Source organism: Triturus cristatus, chromosome 2_2, assembly GCF_964204655.1.
Source record: "Triturus cristatus chromosome 2_2, aTriCri1.1, whole genome shotgun sequence".
Lineage (NCBI taxonomy): Eukaryota > Metazoa > Chordata > Amphibia > Caudata > Salamandridae > Triturus > Triturus cristatus.
Window position 1 is genome coordinate 859,132,519 of NC_140582.1, and position 25,280 is coordinate 859,157,798.

Consider the following 25,280-nt stretch of genomic DNA (forward strand, 5'->3'; position numbering starts at 1 on the left):
GTAGCTGTGTGGCAGCCCAACATAAAAAAGTACTTACAATACCTTGGATTAATGGAACTAGGATAGAAGCTCTGAGGGATACAGGTGCCAGTGCCACTATGGTGGGAGACACACTTGTTTCCCCTGAGCAATACTTGATTGGGAGAACTTACCCAGTCACCAATGCTGACAGTGTTACCACTAACCATGCAATGACTATGGTGACATTAGACTGGGTAGGGAGGGTTTCAGGCCTAAAACAGGTAGTGATCTCTCCAAAGCTACCAGCTGCATGTCTGATTGGCAATGACCTGGAAACCTCAGCATGGGCCGAGGTTGAACTAAAAATCCCTGCAGCAATGCTGGATATCCTTGAATTGGTGTTTTAAAAACAAGAGCACAGAGCAAGAGACAGGGAAAAAAAGAAGTGTTGGAGCCTGAAAGTATGTCCCAACCTTCCAACAGAAAAGGTAAGAAGACTGGGGAACCAGCTTCTGTACAGCAAAAGGATCAGGGCCCCTCTCCTCAGGTAGAGGACTTGGACATCCCAGAGGGAACTGAGCCCATGGAGCTTGACCCTTACCAGGTTATACTCTTAGGCCCAGAGGGACCCTCTAGGGAAGAGCTGTGCCTTGGACAGCAGGACTGTCCAACACTTGAAAGCCTGAGGCAGCAAGCTGCTGCACAGGAAAGGGAGATGTCAGTGGTACCCACAGAGCTTATTGGGAGGAGGGACTACTGTACACTGAGGCCAGAGACCCCAAGCCTGGAGCCACTAGGAGAGTGCTAGTGCCTCAGAAGTACAGGGAGTTTCTCCTAACTTTAGCTCATGACATTCCCCTAGCTGGGCATCTGGGCCAAACCAAGACTTGGGAAAGGCTATTTAGCTACTTTTACTGGCCTGAGATGCACCAAAAAGTAGAGGAGTTTGTCCACACCTGTGTAACCTGTCAGGCCAGTGGCTAGACAGGAGGCCCCTCACAGGCCCCCCTGATACCACTATCTGTGGTGGGGGTTCCCTTTGAAAAGGTAGGTGTGGACATAGTGGGTCCAATTGAACCTCCCACAGCATCAGGGAACAAATTCATTCTAGTGGTAATTGATCATGCCACTAGGTACCCAGAGGCAATTCCCCTTAGGACTACTACAGCTCCTGCTGTAGCCCAGGCCCTCATTGGTGTCTTAACCAGAGTAGGGTTTCCTAAGGAGGTGGTTTCAGATAGAGGTTCCAACTTCATTTCTGCTTACCTAAATCACATGTGGAAAGAGTGTGGAGTGCAGTACAAGTTTACTACACCCTATCACCCACAAACCAATGCCCTTGTTGAGACATTCAACAAGACGTTGAAAGGCATGATTATGGGGCTCCCTGGAAAACTCAAAAGGAGATGGGATGTCCTCTTACCCTGCCTGCCTTTCGCTTACAGAGAAGTGCCACAGAGGGGAGTAGGGTTTTCCCCCTTTTGAACTTCTGTTTGGCTATCCTGTGAGGGGACCACTCTGTCTTGTAAAAGAGGGTTGGGAGAAGCCTCTCCAAGAACCCAAACAAGATATTATGGCCTATGTACTTTGTCTAAGGTCCAGAATGGCTGAGTACATGGAAAAGGCACCCAAAAATCTTGAGGCCAGCCAGGAGCTTCAGAAGCACTGGTATGACCAAAAAGCTACACTGGTTGAATTTCAACCTGGGCAAAAGGTATGGGTTTTGGAGCCAGTGGCACCAAGGGCTCTCCAGGACAGATGGAGTGGCCCTTACCCTATCCTAGAAAAAAAGAGTGAGGCCACCTACTTGGTTGACCTGGGCACAAGCAGGACACCCAAAAGGGTTATCCATGTGAACCACCACAAGCTCTACCATGACAGGGCTGACATCACCATGCTGATGGTGACTGATGAGGATCAGGAGACAGAGAGTGAACCTCTCCCTGACCTCCTCTCATACAGCCCAAAAGATGGGTCAGTGGATGGAGTTGTCTTTTCAGACACCCTCTCTGCCCAACAGCAGACTGATTGCAAGCAAGTCTTGCAACTGTTTGCTAAGCTGTTTTCCTTGACCACTGGTCAGACAAACTGGTGTATCCATGATGTGGACACCGGTGACAGTGGGCATCTTAGAGATGCCCCCTAAAAACTAACCCACCACTAGTGTCCAGGCTGAGTGGCTGGTTTCAGCTGCCACCACCAGACATGTTTCTGGACCCCTGGGTCGAGAGCCTGCTGCTCTCTGGGGTATGAAACAATGCACATTCTGGGATGAGATGCCAAGCCTCCTCACCCAGGATGGACAGGGTTCACGAAGGGAAGCTTTAAAGGCTTGTCCCCTCTGTGAGCTTCCCCAGGCCACTTGCTGCTCTCAGCAACTGGTCCCCACTGGTTCTGACCCCCACTTTGGGCAGAGAACCGGCGGGAAAAACAAGGGAGGAAGAGAGGTGTTCCCACCTCTGCCAACTCCACCCCTCAGGTTTGGGAGGCGATGTGAAGCACAACTCTCAGTCCACGCCATATTGGAGATGGGGGGACTCAGCCAACGAGAGACAGGCTCATGCCCCCCTCCGACTGGAGGGTGGCATGATAGGGGGTGTACCCACCCCAGGGAGGGGACCCGTTGGTCCCTGCCTTCTACCTACCTCTAACGCCCCTAAATCTAGTATTTAGGGGCACCCCTGATCCTTGCTTCCTCAGACAAGAACCTGCAACAAGAAGGACCGAACAGCCGTGCAGCAGCTAACAAGAGAAGGACTCCCACTGACTTGGCCCCAGCCCTACCGGCCTGTCTCCCCCTCGAACCCGCTCCTGCAAAATCCCAGTGTGTCCTGCAGCTAGCAACCTCGAAAACCTCGGAGGAACTGCCTGCCTTCAAGCACAAAGACTGTGTCTCCCGTGAACACCGAATTTGTTCATCTGCAACCTCTGGCTCCGGCCGGACACCGCAGATTGCCCCAACGCATTCCTTTCAAAGATAGTGATCCTTCCTTCCATAGTGATCCTAGTGATAGTGATCCTTCCTTCCAAAGATAGTGAGGAGCTTTTTTGACCAGATCTGACGCAAAAAACACTTCAAAGAGACCCTAAAACAGGTCAACTCATACTTAGCCCTTCAAAAAAACGAAAAAAGGACACGCCTGTACCAGCTCCACTTCCCTTGAAAAAGAGAGACATTGCTACTTCTCCCTTAAGGATTCCCTCTCCTCCTCCACACCACTCTCCTATCACATACTCACCTCCCTCACCATCTTCTCCACCTCTAGATAATGATGACACCTCTGACGACATGGGGGATGATCACCCTTTAGGGGAACCCAGTCCCCCTGGTGCCCCAAAAGATCCATGGGAAGATTACGACACACCAGATGTCCCAGACACACCAGATGTCCCAGACATACCTCAGGACGACATCTACCCATCTAGGCCATCCCAGCCTGAGGACACTATAGGGTTCACTCAACGTATACACAGGGCAGCAGAATACCATGGGGTAAACCTACATACAGACTCTATAGAGGAAGATTTCTTCATGGACACTTTTGAACATCCCAAAGGCCCAGTGCCATTCTCCCCATGTTAAAAGGGGTAATCAAACGTGCTCCGAGGTGTTTAAAGATCCTGTAACGGCCAGAGTCATTAACCCCAGGGTAGAAAAGAAGTACAAAGCTGCCCCATCTGACCCTGTTTATATTAAAGGGCAAATACCCTTAGATTCTTTAGTGGTCTCCAACGCCAGGAAAAGGGCCAATTCCAAACTACAGGAGATGCCCCACCTCCTGATAAAAAATCAAAACGCGTTGGGTAAAAGAACAGTGTCCCAAGCAGCTCACATGTGGAAGATTGCCAACACACAGGTTTTGCTCGCAAGATATGATAGGGCACACTACAACGAGCTAGAGACCCTACTGCAACACCTTCCAGATCAATACAAGACACGAGCTAATGATCTCATCCAGGAAAGCAAGGTCATAGCAAATACCTCCATTCGTTGTGCTCTCGATGCTGCACACACAGCATCCCGGGCTATTAACACCAGCGTCCTTTTACGCAGACATGCATGGCTATGCATTTCCTGCTTCAAGCTGGAGGTCCAAACCACTATATTAAATCAACCATTTGATCAAGCACACCTTTTTGGACCCAACGTAGATTCATCTTTTGAAAAGATGTAAAAGGACACCGACACTGGCAAATCAATGGGAGCCTTGCAATTGCAAGCTCCCAGAAGTTCTTTTCGTCGCTCCTCTTACAGAGGCGCCTCTAGAGGTTTTTTTCACCGAAAACCCCTCCACTTCGTACAAGAGTCCAACACAGACCTCATCTACAAGAGGCTATTACAGAGGAAGCTACAGGGGCAATAACAATAAGGGTAGAGGCAAAACCACCAACACTCGTACCGCCTCCACCCCTAAACAATGACTTCCCTCCACTCCCCCCGGACCACTCTACTCCGGTCGGGGGAAGATTGCTACAGTTCCTCCCTGTCTGGAACAACATTACCACTGACAGGTGGGTGAGACAAATCATCCAATCCGGTTATTGCCTGGAGCTCACTTCCACTCCCCCGCACATTCCACCCAGACAGCGTCCAGTGTCCGCAGAACACTTAATGCTTCTAAAACAGGAGGTACTTTCCCTCCTACAAAACCATGCCATAGAACCTGGTTCGAGGCATGTGGGCTGCTGAATTCATATCTGTGCATAGATCGCCGCCTAGTGTTGGGTCCGGATGTTTGCACGTTGTTGTCCTGGAAGAGTCTTCGAAGTATCCTTGGATAGGTGACTCCTCCCCTGGACTACAGTGCGCATGGGCATCCTCTCCATCCTCAGATTGTTTTTTTCCGCCATTGGGTTCGGATGTGCTATCTTAGCTCAAGTTAGGAAAAAATGTTGTCGAGGCCAAAAGGCCTTTAGTTCGCGTCGGTACTGTTTATCGATCGGTTTTCGATACAACCTTGTTAGTTTACTAACTTTCAGCACCGACTTTTTTCGCATTTACCTGTTCATCGACTACTTCGACGATGGAATCGAGGACGCCATTCAAGAGGTGTCCGGTATGCAATGCGAAGTACCCACACATCGACGTCCATCCGGTGTGCAACAAATGCCTTTCGCCGGACCACGACGAATCGACATGCATGGCCTGTGCCCGGTTCCGTTCAAAAAAGACTCTACGGAATCGACGAGCGGCGAGACTCGAGGCGCAGCACGCGGCACCGGCCCCAGCAGACATCTTCAACGAGGCCGAAGACGTAGAAGAATTGGAAGTCTTACCCTCCAGTCCCGTTTCCGAACACGGATCCGGATCGGACGAAGTCGACGAATCACTCTTCCACAGAGGTGAAGACGACACCGAGGTAGGAGACGACGAGGAGGCCTTAGGGGCCGAAGAGAGTAGCTCCAATGATGAACAAGGCCTACCTGTTCAGACCGAAGAAGGCCCAGTTCCACGGCCTATGGCTCCGGTCGAGGGATCGCCTTCGGGCCTTACCCGAGACCCATCCCGCAGTTCTTCGGCCCCGCCCTCGGGCCCGGCCTCGGACATCCAGCGGCAGCCATTACCGCTTAAACCAGCTGGTTTCCCTTCCATAAAACCGAAACCGAAAGCTGCTCCGGTTCCAACGAAACCGAAAGTGGCGCTGGTCGGATCGAGGCCTTCCACGCCTTCGACGCCAGCGCGACGCGTCGACACCGACCGCACCAAGAGAGACTTCGGTGCCGAACTTGAAGCGGGCGACGTCGGAGTCGATAAACGGAAAAAGGCCTTCGGCGCCGACAAACCTACTCGGCTCCCGGCACCGACGCCACTGACACCGAGGGCTGCGCCGCCTGCTGCGTCTCGCATCGCTCCCTCGACGACACCAAAGCCTCACGCATCGAAGACGTCGACGGTCATCTCCGCACCTCGACTCGATGAACCACCGGGGCCGAAAAAGTCCACGGCCGCCTCTACGAACCTGGTCGGTGCCAAAGCCTCAAAGGCGCTCCAAGGACGACCTGGTGCGACACAAAGCAGCAAAACCAAGGCTGCCCTCCAGGACCCGTCGGGTTCCGGTCCGATCGAAGCTCCGGCAGCCTCTTCGGTGCCAGCCAACATTACCTTTGGCTTGCCTCCGTCAACAATCCCGAAAATGTTCCAACTCAGGACACGGGTCACCCAGACTACGATTACACCTGCTGAGACGTCTCCGTCACGTGTCATCGACGCCAACACTGGCAGGATGATTCTCCACGAGCGAAGGATAACTTCGGAACCGCCGTTGGACCCTTTCAGGATCCCACTAAAAAGGAAGCTGCCTGTAGAATCAGAACCTCTCCTTTATGAACCTTTCCACTCATCCTACCAGGATCCACAACTATTCTCCCCCACACGTTCCGACACGGATGCGTTGGAGGATTACATGGATGACCAAGTCCCCTACCATGGAGACACAGACCCTGATGACCAGCAGGACCCTGATCACACTTGGGGCGACCCTGTAGACCCAGGTGCACCTCTCGATGCACAGGACCCACAACTCTATGGGGCAAAAACATCTCCCACAGAGGATACTGCAGCCTTCAACGCTCTTATTGAACGTGCTGCCAATAACCATGGGGTGCAGCTTCACTCTGACACCGTCGAAGATGACTTTCTTATGGACACTTTCGCATCCTCAGAACGGCATGTAAAGACTCTGCCCATGTTGAAAGGAGTCCTCAAACCAGCCAAGGACATTTTCAAGGAACCCACCAGGGCACGAGTGATAAACCCCAGGATTGATAAGAAATACCGATCAGCACCTGGGGACCCTACTTACATCAGAGGACAATTACCACTAGACTCCATTGTCGTAGCGAATGCTCGCAAGAGGGCACACTCGCAAACGACAGGTGACGCTCCTCCCCCGGACAAAGAGTCCAAGGTGTTAGAGACCTCTGGCAAGAGAGTTGCCGCCCAAGCAGCCAACATATGGCGCATAGCCAACACTCAAGCGCTCCTTGCTCGCTACGATAGAGCGCACTATGACACACTCGAGCAAATATTCCAACATCTCCCTGACCAGTTCAAGGAAGGCGCAGAAATGCTCATCAGAGAAGGACAGCTACTCACGAACGCTTCCATCAAGTGTGCACTAGATGCTGCAGACACGGCTGCCAGGGCCATAAACACAAGCGTCATGCTGCGACGACATGCCTGGTTACGAATCTCAGGATTCAAGCCTGAGGTACAAAACAATATACTCAACCAGCCTGTCAACCCCGACTATCTATTCGGGCCAGAGGTTGACACCACCCTTGAGAAGATAAAAAAGGACACGGACACTGCAAAGTCCATGGGCGCTCTCCAAACTCAGTCCTTTCGGAGCGGCTCCTTTCGTCGCCCCGGAAACAAGGGAGCAGGTAGAGGACAGGGGTCACAACAAACATATAACAAAGGCAATACACAGACCACCTACGATAAAAACACCCGGGGTGGATATCGTGGCTCCAGTACAAAGGGCAGAGGACGCGGCTACGGCAACACCAGGTCCTCCCCCAAGAACAAGCAGTGACGCCCTCTCCCTTCCTCCCGACCACATAACACCTGTCGGGGGAAGGCTACAAAGGTTCCTGTCCACGTGGAACTCCATCACCACGGACAGGTGGGTCAAAGATCTTGTAAAATACGGTTACTGTCTGGAGTTAACCTCCACATACCACCAAGAAACCGTCCTATGTCCTCAGAGCACTTAACGCTCTTACAGAAAGAGGTGCAAAGTATGCTTCTAAAAGGCGCTATAGAGGTCGTACCCATCCACGAGCAGGGTACGGGGGTGTACTCCCTCTACTTCCTAATTCCAAAAAAGGACGGGTCACTCAGACCTATATTAGACCTGAGACCCCTGAACCAGTACATTCTTTCAGAGCACTTTCACATGCTCACTCTACAGCAAGTCCTTCCGCTTCTCAAGCAGGGAGACTTCCTAGCCACACTGGACCTCAAAGATGCGTATTTCCACATACCCATCCACCCCTCACACAAAAAATACCTCAGGTTCACTGTTCAGGGGCAGCACTATCAATTCAAAGTCCTTCCCTTCGGCGTGACAACAGCGCCCAGGGTTTTCACGAAGTGCCTAGCTACGGTGGCAGCACACCTACGGAGGCAGCATATACACGTCTACCCCTACCTAGACGACTGGCTCGTTCAAGCGAAGTCAGCCCAGCAATGTGCCAGACACATGTCCCGCACCATTCACCTTCTCCACAGTCTGGGATTCTCACTAAATTACCCAAAGTCCCATCTCCAGCCCGCACACGTACAACAGTACCTAGGTGCGACTATAGACACTCTGGCGGCCACAGCTCAGCCAAATTTAGTGAGGATCAACAGCATACAACTGCTGATCTCCAAGTTCAAACCCAATCACTCACTTCCAGCGCGAGTGTTTATGCAGTTGATAGGCATGATGCCCTCCTGCATCTTCATAGTCCCGCACGCGAGATTACATATGCGCCCGCTTCAGGAGTGCCTAGCACGTCAGTGGAATCAGGCTCAAGGACAGTTGAAAGACCTAGTGTTGGTGAGCGGTCGGGCATACAACTCTCTGCATTGGTGGAATCCACAAAACCTTTGCAAGGGCCGACCATTCCAAGAGCCTGTCCCACAGATAGTACTGACAGCGGACGCGTCTCTCCAGGGATGGGGAGCTCATGTACTCCACTACACAGTGCAGGGACTATGGACGACACAACAAAAGAAGATGCACATCAACCTTCTGGAACTGATGGCAATCTTCCTGGCCATGAAGGCATTCAAAGTACATCTATGCAACAGGGTCGTGTTGATCCGGACGGACAACATGACCGCAATGTACTACATACAGAAGCAGGGAGGAACACACTCTCCACAGTTGTCTCATCTGGCTCAGAGCATGTGGAAGTGGGCCATTCAGAGGAACATGTTCCTCATGGCGGAACACCTCCCTGGCAAGGACAACCAGATGGCGGATCTGCTCAGCAGACACAGCCACCAGATGCACGAGTGGGAGTTACACCCATCAGTACTCCAACCGTACTTCCAGCAGTGGGGTCATCCGGAGATAGACCTATTCGCCACAAGCGAAAACGCAAAATGCCAAAGCTTCGCCGCCAGGTTCCCACATCCGCAGTCGCAGGGCAATGCGATATGGATGAACTGGTCCGGCAGATTTGCGTACGCTTTTCCCCCAGCGCCGTTAATACCGCTGGTGGCCCGCAAACTCAGACAACACTCCCTGACACTCGTCCTAGTTGCTCCCACGTGGGCACGCCAACCGTGGTACACCACCTTCCTCGAACTTTCCGTGGTGCCGCATCAAAGGCTGCGGATCAAACCCGCGCATTTGACGCAGAACCATGGAGAGATTCAGCACCCAGATCCGCAACAGCTGAACCTGGCGATCTGGCTCCTGAAGTCATAGAGTTTGGCTATCTCAACCTGCCACCTGACTGTATGGACATCATCAAGGAGGCCAGGAGACCCACTACAAGGGCTTGCTATGCAGCCAAATGGAAAAGGTTCGTCATTTATTGCGGTAATAATGACATTAACCCGCTGGACGCATCCATCCAAAACATCATCTGTTACCTCTTACACCTATACCGATGCAATCTGGCGTACACCTCTATACGCGTCCATTTGACCGCAATATCAGCCTATCTGCAGACCAGGCAGCACCTCTCACTATTCAGAGTGCCTGCCATCAAAGCATTCTTGGAGGGACTCAAGCGAGTCATTCCACCAAGCCACCCACCGGCTCCAATGTGGAACCTCAACTTGGTCCTCACACGCCTGATGGGTCCACCCTTTGAACCTCTACACTCATGCGAGATTCAATTCCTTACCTGGAAAGTAGCCTTCCTGGTAGCGATCACTTCCTTAAGAAGAGTTAGTGAACTCCAGGCACTAACAGTTCAAGAGCCATTTATACAGGTTCACGCCAACAGGGTCGTACTACGTAACAACCCCAAATTCATGCCCAAAGTAATATCGCAGTTCCACATGAATCAAACTATTGAACTGCCCGTTTTCTTCCAAAACCCACAAACTGTCGCAGAAAGGGCACTACATACACTAGATGTACGGAGGGCCCTCATGTACTACATCGACAGGACTAAACCCTTCAGGAAGACAAAACAACTGTTCGTTGCCTTTGCCCCACACCACAAAGGTAACGCCATCTCCAAAGCAGGGATAGCCAGATGGATAGTTAAGTGTATTCAAATCTGTTATCAAAAGGCAAAACGCACATTAACTATTCCACCACGAGCCCACTCAACACGCAAGTTGGGGGCTTCCATGGCTTTTCTAGGAAATATTCCCCTGCATGATATATGCAGAGCAGCCACATGGTCCACTACACACACATTTACAAAACACTATTGTGTAGACGTGCAGTCAAAACAGCAGGCAGCTGTAGGACAGGCTGTTCTCAAAACACTTTTTCAGACCGCTGCAGCTGGCACTGGTAGCCGCCGCTAATAGAGGGCACTGCTATGTATTCTATGCACAGATATGAATTCAGCATCCCACATGCCTCGAACTGAATATGCTACTTACCAGTATGCATCTGTTCTTGGCATGTAGGGCTGCTGACATTCATATCGCCCTCCCTCCTCCCCGGCGCCTGTAGCAGCTGCAGCTCTCAGAATTTCTGTATAGCATGGTCATCACTTTCTGTATCTACTCCATCACTGCCACAATGGCGAAAAACAATCTGAGGATGGAGAGGATGCCCATGCGCACTGTAGTCCAGGGGAGGAGTCACCTATCCAAGGATACTTCGAAGACTCTTCCAGGACAACAACGTGCAAACATCCGGACCCAACACTAGGCGGCGATCTATGCACAGATATGAATGTCAGCAGCCCTACATGCCAAGAACAGATGCATACTGGTAAGTAGCATATTCATTCCCCTTCATCACCAAAACACAGGGGTTTACTCCCTGTATTTCCTCATTCCAAAGAAGGACGGAACCCTGAGACCCATCTTGGATCTCAGACCATTAAACCACTACATACAATCAGACCATTTCCATATGGTCACTCTTCAGCAGGTCCTCCCGTTACTCAAACAAGGCGACTTCCTTGCCACATTAGATCTCAAGGACTCCTACTTCCACATTCCCATTCACCCTGCTCACAGGAAATACCTTCTGTTTGTGGTAGACAGCCGGCATTACCAGTTCAAGCTCCTCCCGTTCGGAGTCACCACAGCACCCAGGGTCTTCACAAAATGTCTGGCAGTGTTGGCAGCCCACTTAAGAAGACAACAGATTCACGACTTCCCATATTTAGACGTCTGGCTCATAAAAGCCAAGTCACATATCCACTGTGTAAATCACACACGCCACAATACAGCTACTTCAAGACTTGGGGTTTACCATAAACCTCCCAAAGTCTCACCTTCAACCATCCCACATCCAACAATATCTAGGTGCTACACTAGACACCTCAAAGAGCCTTGCATATCTCAGTCCAGCCAGGATAGCAAGCGTACAAGCTCTTGTAGCAAGATTTCAACCGCAACACTCACTTCCAGCTCGAGTGTTCATGCAACTAATAGGGATGATGGCCTCTTGCATATTCATAGTACCTCATGCAAGACTCCAGATGCGCCCTTTACAGGAATTCTTAGCACGTCAGTGGAACCAAGCTCAAGGTCAGCTCACAGATCTGGTGTTTGTGTACGGCCGCACACATCGCTCTCTGCAGTGGTGGAACACCCAAAACCTTTCCAAAGGCCGACCGTTCATAGAGCCGGTTCCACAGATTGTGCTAACAGCAGACCCATCGCTCACCTGATGGGGAGCTCATCTACTTCATCACACCATACAGAGCACATGGACACCTCTGCAACGGCTACTCCACATCAACCACTTGGAGTTGCTAGCAATCTTTCTGGCACTAAAATAATTCCAGAAGCACATAATAGACAAAGCTGTCTTAGTCCGCACGGACAATATGACAGCAATGTCCTATTTTCAAAAACAGGGGGGGGGGGGGGGGGGGGACGCACTCTCTCCAGCTCTCTCAATTAGCACAGAGCATATGGAAATGGGCCATTCCTCAGAACATTTTCCTGTTAGCTCAACATCTTCCAAGAATTCAAAATCACATGGCAGATCTGTTAAGTCGACAGACACAACAGATTCACGAGCGAGAACTTCATCCACATATTCTCCAACCGTTCTTCCAAATGTGGGGACATCCAGAGATAGATCTCTTCGCCACACATTACAACACATAATGCCCAAGCTTCGCTGCCAGATATCCACACCCATTGTCCAAAGGCAATGTGATATGGATGAATTGTTAAGGCAGATTTGCGTATGCTTTTCCGCCTCTCCCACTCATTCAATTAGTGGTGCGCAAGCTGCAACAACACAGTCGCTCACACTGATCCTAGTTGCTCCAGAAAACCCTTGTACACAACATTGCTAGAACTATCAGTAGTCCTGCACCAAAAACTACGCCTCCCCCCACAGCTCTTAACACAGAACCATGGAAAGATCAGACACCCAGATCCAACACAGCTCAACCTAGCGATCAGACTCCTGAAGTCCTAGAGTTTGGTTATCTCAATCTTCCCCCTGATTGCATCAACATTATCAAGGAGGCTAGGTGCCCCACCACAAGAGCCTGCTATGCAGCCAAGTGGAAAAGATTTGTTATATACTGTAACAATGAGAACATCAACCCTCTAGATGCCTCCACTCAGTACATCATATGTTATCTACTGCATCTTCAAAGATGTAATCTAGCATACACATCAATTAGGTTACATCTCGCTGCCATTGCAGCTTACTCACAAAATAGACAGCATCTGTCACTGTTCAGAGTGCCTGCCATTAAGGCATTTATGGAAGGCTTCAGAAGAATAATTCCTCCCTGGGTGGAATCTAAACGTCGTCCTCACCAGATTAATTGGTCCTCCATTCGAACCTCTGCATAAATACGAACTACAATTCCACACATAGAAAGTCGCTTTCCTTGTGGCCATTACATCTCTTAGAAGAGTCAGTGAGCTACAGACACTACCCATTCAAGAACCATTTTTAAAACTCCATCATAACAAAGTGGTTCTCAGAACAAATCCAAAATTCCTTCCTAAAGTTATTTCTCCCTTCCATCTGAACCAATCTGTTGAGTTGCCAGTGTTCTTCTTGCAACCACAAACAGTAGCAGAAAGAGCTCTTCATACACTAGACGTAAAGAGAGCACTCCTTTACTATATAGACACAACAAAACCCTTTCTTAAAACAAAACAACTTTTTGTATCCTTCTCACCACCACATAAAGGCAATCCCATTTTAAAATCTGGCATTGCAAGGTGGATTGTCAAACGTATACAAATTTGCTATCACAAGGCAAAACGAACACTATCTATTCCCCCTAAAGCCCACTCTACCCGAAAGATAGGACCTTCAATAGCATTTTTAGGGAACATTCCCTTAGATGACATCTGCAAAGCAGCTACATGGTCTGCACCGCACACATTCACAAAACACTATTGTGTAGCTGTGCAGGCAAAACAAAAAGCTAGTGTGGGCCAAGCTGTACTCAAAGCACTATTTCAAACTACTGCAACAGACACTGGTAGTCGCCGCTAAGGAGGAGTACTGCTATGCAATCTAAGCACAGTGTGTGATCTACAGCTCGTATTCCTCGAACGGAAAATGCTACTTACCAGTATGTATCTGTTTTTAGCATGTAGAGCTGTAGATCCACACACGCCCACCCACCTCCCCGGCTACCTCTATCTGTTCCAGTATTATCCTAATTAGATACAACATACATGGACATCTTTCTATTTCTTACAAAAACTCCATCATTTCCCTTCTTGGCAAAAAAACAATCTGACGATGGAGTTGTTGCCCATGCGTGCTATTGTCCAAAGGAGAAGCTACCTACCCTGTGACTTCCAAAGACTTTCCAGGACAACAACAAAGTGCAAACATCCGGGCCCAACACCAGATGGCGATCTGTGCACAGTGTGTGGATCTACAGCTCTACATGCCAAAAACAGATGCAATACTGGTAAGTCGCATTCTCCTTCTCTAGCATTAATGTCTTTCATAGATTCGCATGTGACCCGGGGCCATATGTATGAAGCCAAATTGCGATCGCAAACGCTGAAATTCGCAGAATTTCAGCGTTTGCGATCGTAATTTAGGCAGTGTGCAATGTAGCACACAAAAACCCTCTCGGCAAGGTATGCCCAGACGAGGGTCCCTTGTTTGCTTTGCCACTGGATTTCAGCTAGCCTGGCTGATGAAAGGTGTTACCCAGCAACCGGTCCCAGGATGCTTGTTTCTGGTTCAGGGAAGACCTGGCTTGGCAGTTCGGGCTGGCCTGTTCCCATGTGGCACAGGGCCAAGACTGATTTGCATATAGCTGTGTCTGAACTGAGGTGGCCAAGTGAGCTAAAGAATGATGATGGATTCTACCCAGATCTGTGACTGGGGGTGAGTGTCTGAAAAGTTTCAGCACTCCGCCCATCATCTCCTTGTGTTCTCTCAGTACTAACTGATACTAGTAAATACTGGTACCATAAGCTTTCATAGAAAAGGCATTTTATTTTATTTCTCATGGCCTTCATGATGAATCTGGTCAAAACTTTACTAATCAGATATGCACACCAGAGCGTTATATTAAACTGCTGGTTCTAGCCTTGTTGCTTCGACTACTGACTTGTATTCTGGTTGAATCAACAAAATGATGCATGCAGTGGGCCTTTCTGGCTCTCTTGGGTGTGTTTCTATTTTTCACAACAATGGTTGCTTGAATAAGGATTCCTTGCGATTTCTTTATGTATATTTTTTCTTTTCAGGGATGTTTGTGAAGAGTTTCATCAATATCTTTAAATTTTAAGTAGTTCTAGGATGTTTGGCCATAAAGCTCATCTGTGAAAAATCCTAAAGCAGGTGCCTTGTAATGTCTATTAAAGAGGCATGAAGGCACCAGTTACACAACTTGTAATGAACTTCTTCAAATTTAGAATGTATGTCGTCTGTGCACTTTATGTTGACTTTTTTGTCAATGTCTGATTGGGCATGTTTGTTTGTATTGCCTCTGTATTGTATGCATCCCTTAGAGAAATATACAAGCTACTTACATGTATTTTGCTGGTCACATGTATTTTACATGTATTGTGTTCGCGAGGCAAAGCACAATTTGGCCAGTCTTACCAGATGTGTTCATCTAACTAGTTGGCTGTCCCTGTTTCCATTCTGAGCACTGTCTGTTACCTTGCTATGGAATATGTCCAAAGATCGGTAATAAGAACGCACCAAGATGTAGACTAGGACATAGATTGCCAATATCCATCCCCCCTGTGCAATCTGTCAAATCATCATACTAAAAGCTCTTGTAACTTGTGAGGGTGGGTGTCCTCGTGGGAGAATTGGGGAAGGCGGCATATTACTAGCACACAAAGGGCTTTGGTTAAATAGCTTTTAGCAGCTGCTGCTGGTCCAGCCAGTAGATGGCAATGCTCAAACGTATTGGGAATAGGGGTTAGACTAAGAGTAATAGTCACAATTAAACTAACTTTCATTTTACCTCCAGCATTTGTGTTGGAATTTCTGCATGTTGCTTCAGTGTCTCGTCAGAAGGAGGACATACGCAGCAAAAATGAATATTTATAATGATGATAATCTTTACAGAGCTGTCACAATCTTTTGTATTATTTTGAGAATATGTCACTTAATAATTTTATTTGTGTGTTCTGTGTGCTTGGGTGGAGGAGATCTCAAGATATGATCTTGATGTGAGCACAACTGTCAATCTGAAAAAGAATTCCCACTTTACTCTGTGCACAATCTTTTTTGTTAAAGAACTCATACATGCAAAGGTGGGATGAATATGGACTACTTGCCGTATATGCGAGATGCGTTGGTTAGACCCTTGGCTTCCCATGGAGCAGAAGGAGTACAGGAGGTTGTGGATTTCATGGACACGTACTACTTGATGAAAGAGGACGTTGAAAATATCATGGAGATCAGCAGCTGGGGAGGCAAACCAAGCCCCTTTTCCAAACTTGATCCCAAGGTGAGAAATTCTTTTAGCTATCAGTTATCTGAGATATAAACCTGTTGAGATGTGCCCATTTAGGTTAAAACTGTACGATTTATAGAAACAGAGCCCAACTTCACATTTTCGCTACAAATGATTTCAGAATGTTCTAACTAACACACTGCTAGGTGTTGCTCCAGCGCTACATGGTGGTGTCGCTCTATAACTTTTGATATTTCAAAACCGGAATACCAGGTTTGCGTATTTAAGAGTGTATTCTGGTTGAAACCTCAAAATGAGGCGTGCAGTGGGCATTTCTGGCTCTCTTGGCCTCCTCGTTTTTTAACAATGGTGGCTTGAATAAGGATTCCTTACAATTTCTTTTTCATACATATTTTCTTTTCACGGGGTAGAGTTTCTTTAAAATCTTTGAATTTTAAGAAGTTTCAGGTGTGTTTGCTCATGTATTATGTCTCTGTAAAATCCCATTGCAGATCTCTTGTAATGCCTATTAAAGAGGCATGAAGGCATGAGTTACATGGATTGTAACTAACATGTCCGAACAGCTTGATGGTAAAAAGAAAGTACCTCACTTGCAATTCAGCCATCTCATTCTCAAAATGCAAAAAACTCAACAGGGTTGGTTACACTTTGTCTTTGTTTATAAAAAAAAAAAAAGAGGGCCTGTTATTTGCTTTCTTCTGGCAGTGATGTTCCTGGTTTTAAGAGATTCTTATAAGAAGTCTAAAAAGTATAACAGAGGCAACTAGGTTAGGTTCAAAAGAAAAACCCTCTTGATGCTTCAGTCAAAGGGAAAGATCCACTCATTTGCTGAGCCGTGTATTTTTCCTGGGTGCAGTTCTGCCTCCCTCCTTTATCAAATTTAACATGTTGCGTCAGTCCACACAACTGTGCTTTGGCACGAAACCTCATCTGCTTACTTTCCAATGTGCATCGTAAGCTACCTTCTTCAGAACCAAAGCAATTCAGCTGTTCAGGTCTGAAGTGTTACATGCTAAGATGCATGTTTGAAATGCAGACGCTGCTTATTCTGCCTTCACAGATGCTAAAGTGTTGTCTGTTCCGTTCAAATCTATGCATCTAGACCTTCTTCTATTATATTGCATCCATCGAACTTCAACTGCTTTGTAATGAAGCAGGTAACAACTTCACTTTGTCAGTTTCAAAATGGCAATCAGCTTTTCACTTTGACTATAAGAGGACAATTGCAGTCATGTACTGTCTGAAAGGCTTCAATCAGACACATCACACCATAGCCACTGCTCATACTATCAACAGGCTGCTCATGTCTACTTGACAACATGCTTCTTCTTCCCTTCTGTAGATGTAGGGTTCTGTGCATCAGGACATACCGAGGGACAGAAGACAAATACCTCCATTTCCTCACAGTCTCCATCTTGCTGCTTGACCATCTGATCGAGACATCTAGCTACAGATTCCTTAGCCTAGAATATTCCCCAGGTGTCAGACTGGATCCGGAAAAAACTTTTTCCCCCAGCAGTACCTCTTCATGCCGGGGGGCGGCATCCCCCGGCATCGTCCTGATGTCGTCCACGGAAGTGACGTCAATGGAGGCATATAGGACCCCCTCCCCCGGCGTGCTGACATCAGTTTTCTTCTTTTCCACGTCCCAACGTGGATCTGGAGAAGCTGTTACCTCTGGCCTGCTTTTGATTTTCAGGCCTTCTCGATGCCTTTTGGCATCTGGGAACAGTGTGTGATGCCTTCGGGCTTCAAAATGAGTGACTCCTGTTCGCTGCAGATGTCGGCGACGGATCCACACGTGGTCTGTATGTGGTGCTTGGGTGAGCACCACAACTCTGAGCAGTGTGACGCCTGGCACCGGCTGACGCCGAAGTCCTTGCGGGAACATCGCATGAAGTTGCTGACCGCCCGGATGTCCCGTTCGAAGCCCCCACGCCGCCGGTCTCCTTCTCGTGCTGGGGGATCGGTTCGGGACAGGTTGTGAAGTTGTTCCCGGGGACGTCGTTCTCCTGCCGCAGGTAAGCATAAGAAAAAGAAGCTGCGGAGGTCGTCGACCTCACGCAATGGCGGGGCCCGTTGCTCCCTGTCTCTACCGGACACGGATCCTGAGGATTCAACCCCAGCCTATCCGCCGTTTCCTGGCGCTGGGGCGACTAGGGCTCAGATGAAGGCCTATTCTCAGGACTTGCTATCCATCTTTGGGTCACCCCCTCTCCCTGGTGCGCCTTCAGGCCCCATAGAGGGGGTAAGGGCTCAGATCGGGGCTTCGCCAGCGGGTTCGTCCTCTGCACAGGTCGAGCACCCTGACTCCGGTTCCGGAGTCGCTGCGTCGTCAGGGCTTCCACCTCGCATTTCCAAACCTTCCAGGTCATCTTCGCACAGCCCTGTGTGGCTCCCTGCGTCAACGCCGGTTGCGGCTACTGCACAGCTCTTGCCCCACAGTCAAATCCGTTCCTTGCCGCAGGTTTTCACCTCGGTGGAGGTCGTGTTGATGCTGATCCGGCGTCGGGCGGCCGAGGCTCCCTCGGGGGCTCTCGACGCTGAGTTGATGCCGTCTCGACGCTGTGCGATGCCGGTCCGCCGCCGGGCGGACGAAGCTTCTTCGGGGGCTCTCGAAGTAGAGCTGACGCCGTCTCGAGGCCGTTTGACCCTGGTGCCCTCCCTAGCCGTTCGATGCTGGTGCCCTCCCTAGCCATTCCTTGGATGGTGGCGGGTGGGAAGGACGATGCCGAGGAGGCTCCTGTGGGTTTGCCACCCCCTGGATTGTTTCGCTGTCCCCCGCACCAGGCCCCCCTGTACTGGCAGGGCCTTGGATGCCCTAGGGCTGTACAGCCACCGCGTTTTGGTGGCAGGATTAGCCTCATGCCCATCCCCTGTGGTCGCCACCTCAAATGGCCACGATGGCTAGTGTGTAGTTTGCGGGAGTGGTTCGCAGGGCTACAGACATCTTACAACTGCACCCCCCTCCATCTCTGCCCCCTTGCTGGAGTTCCTCCACCAGGGCAGTGTGGACATAGAGCCCTTGTTGCCTTTTGGTGAGTCGTTATACAACACTCTTCTGGGGGCTTGGGCGAGGCCCCTTCGGGGAACCCGGTGGATCCTGCCATTGCGCATCGACATCTCCCTGCTCCAGATGATCCTGTCTGTTTGTCCCTCCATCCTAGGGTTCAGGGGCTGGTGATTCTGGCAAATTCGGTCTCCGGTGCCAGGGTAGGTCAGACTGCAAGCGTCCTCGACACACGGGACATACTATTGATGTCCTTTAGATCGCCGGACTTCCGTTGCAGGCTTCAATTGCTATCCTTTTCGGGTACCTACCTGAACACGTGGTATGTAGATTCTCAATTATCATGTTGTGCAGATAGTCATTATGGTCCTGACGAAGTGCTTTCATCTCCCTGACGTTGAGAGCACGAAACATGTAGCGAGTGAGCATACACAGCTAGAAACCTTATATCTAGTTCACTGCCACGCCCCCAGTTTTAATCCGGCATTTTACCTTCATGAATAAAACACTATTAGGACTAACTGACCTGTTTTAATCCACTCACCCCACATCTACACTGACTAGGCCTCTTACCCCCTCTGCACCTTACAGCAGGAACAGAAGATCCCCGCCAAAGAGCCCAGTACTGGGTGCCCGTCGAGTATTGCACCGCCGACCTGACGAGGGACAGGCTCATATGATGAAGCATGACACCTAGCTTGCTAGGTGTGTGAGAGCCCTAGATCCGAAAAGGGAATTCCCCCCTTACTTTCTCTCTCCGGTTGGATACACAAGATCTGTGTCACTCCATCCTGGCCTCCTTACGTTCACCCACTTTATCCCTGAGGAACTCCACACCCTCTTTTTCTCGATGACCCGTGGTCGCCACCTCAAATGGCCACGGGGGTTAATGCGTAGTTTGCGGGAGCTGTTCGCAGGGCTACAGACATCTTGCAACTGCACCCCCCTCCGTCTCTTTGCCCTCTGATCCCTTGCTGGAGTTCTTCCACCAAGGCAGCGTGGACATAGATCCCTTGTTGCCTTTTGGTGAGTCGTTATACAACACTCTTCTGGGGGCTTGGCCGAGGCACTCTTCGGGGGACCCGGTGGATCCTACCATTGCGCATCGACATCTCCATGCTCCAGATGATCCTGTCTGTTTGTCCCTCCATCCTACGGCTTAGGGGCTGGTGATTCAGGCAACTTTGGTCTCGTTGCCTTCTGTCCCTCCTCCGTTTCTCCCTCCCACTTGGGAGTCTTGGTGGTTGGAGTCATTTTTTTTTTTAAACAATCTTTATTGCAAGTTTATTACGACAAGACAATATACATCACAACGATTACTGCAGGATGGGTCGTACCTGAACAAACCGCTCTCTCCACGGCCCCTGTCAAGTCCCCCTGATCACATTCCGGTATATCGATACCCCTCTACCATCTCCACCATAAGACAGGGTCTTTCCTAGAACTCTCCATGTTTCTATCCCGTCCTGCACCTGCGATATCAAGGCCCCCGGGAGGAGCACCCCTCCCCCTATCCCAAAACCCCCCTGCTGCTCTGCCAGCCCTCCCCTACGGCAACAGTGTCAGGTCAGGCACGGCCTATAATCCCATCCAGAGCATCCGTGTCAACAGTGTCCTACTAGGCCTCGCTGCAAGCCTCCTCAATAAATAACAAATTAACTAAACCCCCTCTGCCCACCCCCAGCCCCTCCAACTCCTCCCCCCCCCCCCCCCCCCCACACTGCCAGACATGTTTGGTGGTTGGAGTCATGTGGCCGCAATGTATTTGCTTCCACCAGTGCAGGCCTTCGATCCCTGAACACGTCTTGCGTATGTGCACGGGCCACTGCTGCTCTTTGGGACTCGGTTGAGCGCCTCCTCCCCTCTCTTCCGGGGGGGGGGGGGTCCTCGGTCTGACCTGGATCGGTTGATTCGTGACGGCCAGGAAATGGTGCATTTTTCCATCCGATCGGCCATGGACACCACAGATTCGGTGGGTCGTGCTGTGGCCCAGTCCGTTGCTCTGTGTCGCCATGCGTCTTAGGGATTTGCGACTTAGGGCCTCCTTGTTCGACGGACATGCAGACTTGGTGCTTCAACGTCTCATGAGTTCTATGTTCTCTAGTCCTTGTGTGGACTTGCGGTTGGTTGCAGTCTTGTTACTGCTGTAGTTTCCATGAGTTCCATGGTTTCTAGTCCTTGTGTGGACTTTGCATTGTTTGCAGTCTTGTCACTGCTTTGTTTGATTAGTGCCGTTCTTTGGCTTTAAGTCGTCATTACCCAGATGGACTGTGCGGCTGTTGACCGTCTTGCCCTTCTTTTGCTACAGCTGGCCAGCTGTTTTTGTATATTACTTTTTGAGTCCTCTGCCTAAGAGCTTGTCTCAAGAGGTGTCCCTTGCTTGTAGGGATGTACCATACCCTATGTGGGGTACTTGTTGGCTATTGTATAGCTACTGTCATGGGAAGTTTTGAATGCTTCTGTGGGGTCTTCTGCAGCCTGCTTCTTTTCGGTCTCTGCTGTTTGTTACCTGGTTCGCCCGGCTCTTTCCACTGGTGGGACGCCCCCGCTGCTATGCCTCACGGGTTTGTGTTGTCCTCTACGGGTTGGACCATAGCCCTCTTCTGCCGTGCCTGGCTCTCCTTGGCATGTTCTTTTGGCTTCGCTGTGCTCTTTCTGCCTGTCGGCCCGTGCCCCTCGGAGCGGGTCGTTCTGTTCCGTTCCGGTACAGTTTCTCTGTGTTCTGTATACACGCCCGCTGTGTTCGCTGTAACAGGGTGCCAACGTTGTTCCTTGCACCTCTGTCTTGGCTACGTTCTGTTTGGGTCCATACCGGGTGTGGGGATGTGGTTGTGCCTTCTCTCATGGCTCGAGCCCAGTGGAGCTTTTTGTCTACGGGCAGTGGAATATCCGGTAGTTACGTCACTGTTGTACGTTGCGTAGTTTTCTCTTTCTGTCTGCTCTCCCCTGGCAGGGACTCTGGTCCCTTTGTTGCTTGCCCCTCTGTGGGTTAGCAGCTTCACCCACTGGGCTGCTTCTGCTGTTTATGACTTGCTGTGGTCTAGTGATCTATGTTCCACTCCAGATCTTTCGCTGGTTGTGGTTCTCTGTCAACACTGCCAGTGTTATGGCTTGCTTTCTCTCGACCTTCTGTCTGTGTATTTTTCACTCGTGAAGTGTGTGGCCGGTATCCGCGTTTGTCTCACGGGAGGCCAGGGTTCCTTCCTCGTTGACGGGATGCAGTCGTTTTTGGGTCTCTTGCTATTGCTGCGACTCACTCCGCATTGGTACTGTTGGCACCTGCTGTGGAGTCTCTTTTCCCTGGGGCATGTTTCCTGGGTTCTTCCTTACTGCATGCACGTTAACTGAGCTTCACGTAACTGGTGTTGGGGGTCCTTACCCCACGTCTCTTTTCTCTTTCTCTCTCTCTGTCTGTCTCTCTCTCCCTCTCCCACTCCCTCTCTCTCCCCCTCTCCCTCTGTATCACTCACCGGGTTTTTTCTCCCAGTTCTCCTTTGCCGTTGGCGCCTTTGGGTATGGTGGACGGCTTGTCTTCCTGATACCTCAGTCCTGGGGTTTTTACGTAGGCGTGGTGTAGGGTTCATGGTACCCACTGTCTCCTTGTGTGTATCATGTCATCCACATGCATGTTTCTTCTGGTGGCCATGGTTCTGTATATCTAGGCATGGTGATGTCACCTTCCTTTCTTGGCATTCTCTGTCATGTGTGCTTCGTTTGTCTGCTCTGATGCTGACCTACTGTCTTGTCCCTCCTTGGGACAGTGTTTATTGTGAATCCGTGGGATCTGGTATTACCTTGCACTTCTTTTTGCAGAAGTTTTTTTTACACGTTCTTCCATCATACACTGGCCTTATTGGTTCCGTGTTTTTGTTTCTTTTATTCTGCCCGGACGACTGACTTCTCATCTGTCCTCTGCAGGATTGTGGTGCCTTTGCCTCTCCTTCTCATAGCTTCCCTGCGGAGCTTCATGAGTCTGGTGTCGGCCGTGCTGGCATTTGCTGTCCCCACTGTGTTTTGGTCAATGTTATTGACAGATTCCTTTGCTTGGAACTTGGTGGGTTTTTCAGTCGCAGACCCCCCTCCAATGGAGTATGGCTTTGGTATCTATTCTAAGTTAAAGAATCTGCGGCTAGATGTTTCTATCAGATAAACGAGTTACTTACCTTCGGTAACATTGTATCTGGCAGAGACACAGTCTAGCCGCAGATTCCTTAACGCCCACCCATCCTCCCCGTTCTGAGACAGCCTTTCAGGTGGGGTTCTTCCCACTGGCCTCCTCAAAGGTGGCCTTGGCCTTCTTGAGGGGTGCTCTGGCTCGCCTGCCTCTGGGGCAGGGTGTGTCGCTCTGTTCTAGCGCATTGACTTTCCACCCTTTCTCTATTTGGATAGATAGGTTACGTGCTTTTACTGATCTTCCGGCCAGGGGTTTCTTCCACCCTCCCTCCACCTCTTTTTTCCCCCCCATTGCCTTGGGGCCCTTTTTTGTTTATGCTCCTACACTTGGGTTGAGGTTTTATTTGTCTGTATTCCTCTTCATAGGTCATTGTGGGGAGCGTAGTGCACATGCTCTGTTGTTACTCACTTTTGGTACTCTCTCCATGATGCATGTTGTTCTGCTCTTCTTGTACTTGCAGTTCTGCCATGTGGTTACTGGCTGTCTTTCTAGCGCATCCATTCTGTGGTTGCGCACAGTTCTTCATTTGTCATGCCCTTCATTTCTGATGCCATTGCCTCTTCGGAGGGACGTGGCTCTTTGTCTGGGCAGGGCTGTTTCTGGTAAACGGGGGCTGCTCCGTCCCCTTCCCTTCCTTCAAGTCTTGAGTGCTCTTTAAGCATGGTTCCTTCAAGTGTTGAGTACCCTTTTCACGTAGTGCTGGTTCTCGTCATTTTATGGTCTCTTGTTCTTCTTGTTTTACAGAATTGTGTTCTCTTTTTCGCACACTGTACCTATACTCTCTGTTTTTGTAGTGGCTCTGAGTTGTGGCGCGGAAAAGTTTCCTGCAAGAAAACTGACTTCAGCTTGCCGGGAGGGGGGGGGGGGGGGGGGGGGGTTATATGGCTCCATTGACGTCACTTCCGTGGACAATGTCAGGACGGAGGCGGGCGATGCCGTGCCCCCCTGCCCCTCTCCCCGGCATACAGAGGTGCTGCTGGGGGGAAAAGTTTTTTCCGGATCCAGTCTGACACCTGGGGAATAGTCTAAGTTAAGGAATCTGCTTCTAGACTGTGTGTCTACCAGATACAACATTACCAAAGGTAAGTAACTCGTTCGTCGTTAAGTGCTATATCCATGACCGTGGAAGAATTGAGTTGAGTATTTATTCCACTGGTGCTGAAACGCGAACATGTTGTTAAGCATGGTTAAGTAGATAGTAACGTGGTCTATTTACACCATTAAGTTTTTAGTTTCAGTTAAAGCTGGCATTTTTTATTTGAAACATTTTTTTATTGGAAATTTCAAATGTATAAAACCATTGCATTTGCTGTCCATCTGAATTGTCCACACATTTCCATTAACGTGTTACTTAAATAGACTTGTAATGTTCCTTGTGGTCATGAAAATAAACGGAAAGAACATAGAATAATTTAGCAATAATCTAAACTTGCAAAAAATGGTCAAGGTTATCTGGAGGTCTGAAATGGTACACAAAAGATTTTACTACATATATTTGTGTTCCAATCACACTCTAACTGCAGTAATTGAACAAAATCTAAACGAAACAAAGAAACTCACAAAACAGTTCAACACAATACAGCTATTAATTGAATTAGGGTGGTATGAAGAGGTTAACTTGTGAATTTAAATGGAAGACTGATCAAACTACTCACAAGTGTTTAAATAATATATGTTTTTTCTTTTCGAAGTATAATTCAAGTTATTGTTCCAACACAGCATTATCAGACTGCGTATATCACACAGCCAGTACTTCTATGTAGATAAAGAGATATTAGCTTGCTTTCAGTTGGTTAGTCAAGAATAAAGTAATTAGGGGGAGATTGTTCATATTAAGTTGAGGTTTGTCTTTGACTTCATATATTCTGAGTCAGTCAGTTATTGTATCTAAGTCACTTTTAATACTGAAAGTTTTCTCTCTGAGTTTCGTAATCGCAAACCGTAAAGGATAAACAAACTTGCATTGAAATGTATGCATTATGTGACCCTTACCCACTACACGAAAAGAAAAGTAAAACCACAACCACTACGGATATGGAGGGATATGTTTTTGAAAACCTTCAAGAACTAATGGGTAAAAAACGTTCTCTGGAAGATGAACATTTG

At 49.3% G+C, this 25,280-nt stretch overlaps 1 protein-coding gene across 1 annotated transcript in view; it reads left to right on the top strand.

The window, feature by feature from the left end:
• Positions 1–25,280, top strand: part of RFC1 (replication factor C subunit 1) — a 765,282-nt gene that overhangs the window by 682,729 nt on the left and 57,273 nt on the right. The window contains exon 23 of the mRNA XM_085642249.1: positions 15,810–16,023. Within this exon, the coding sequence (XP_085498375.1) occupies positions 15,810–16,023 (214 nt within the window). The remainder of the gene's footprint in view (positions 1–15,809; positions 16,024–25,280) is intronic.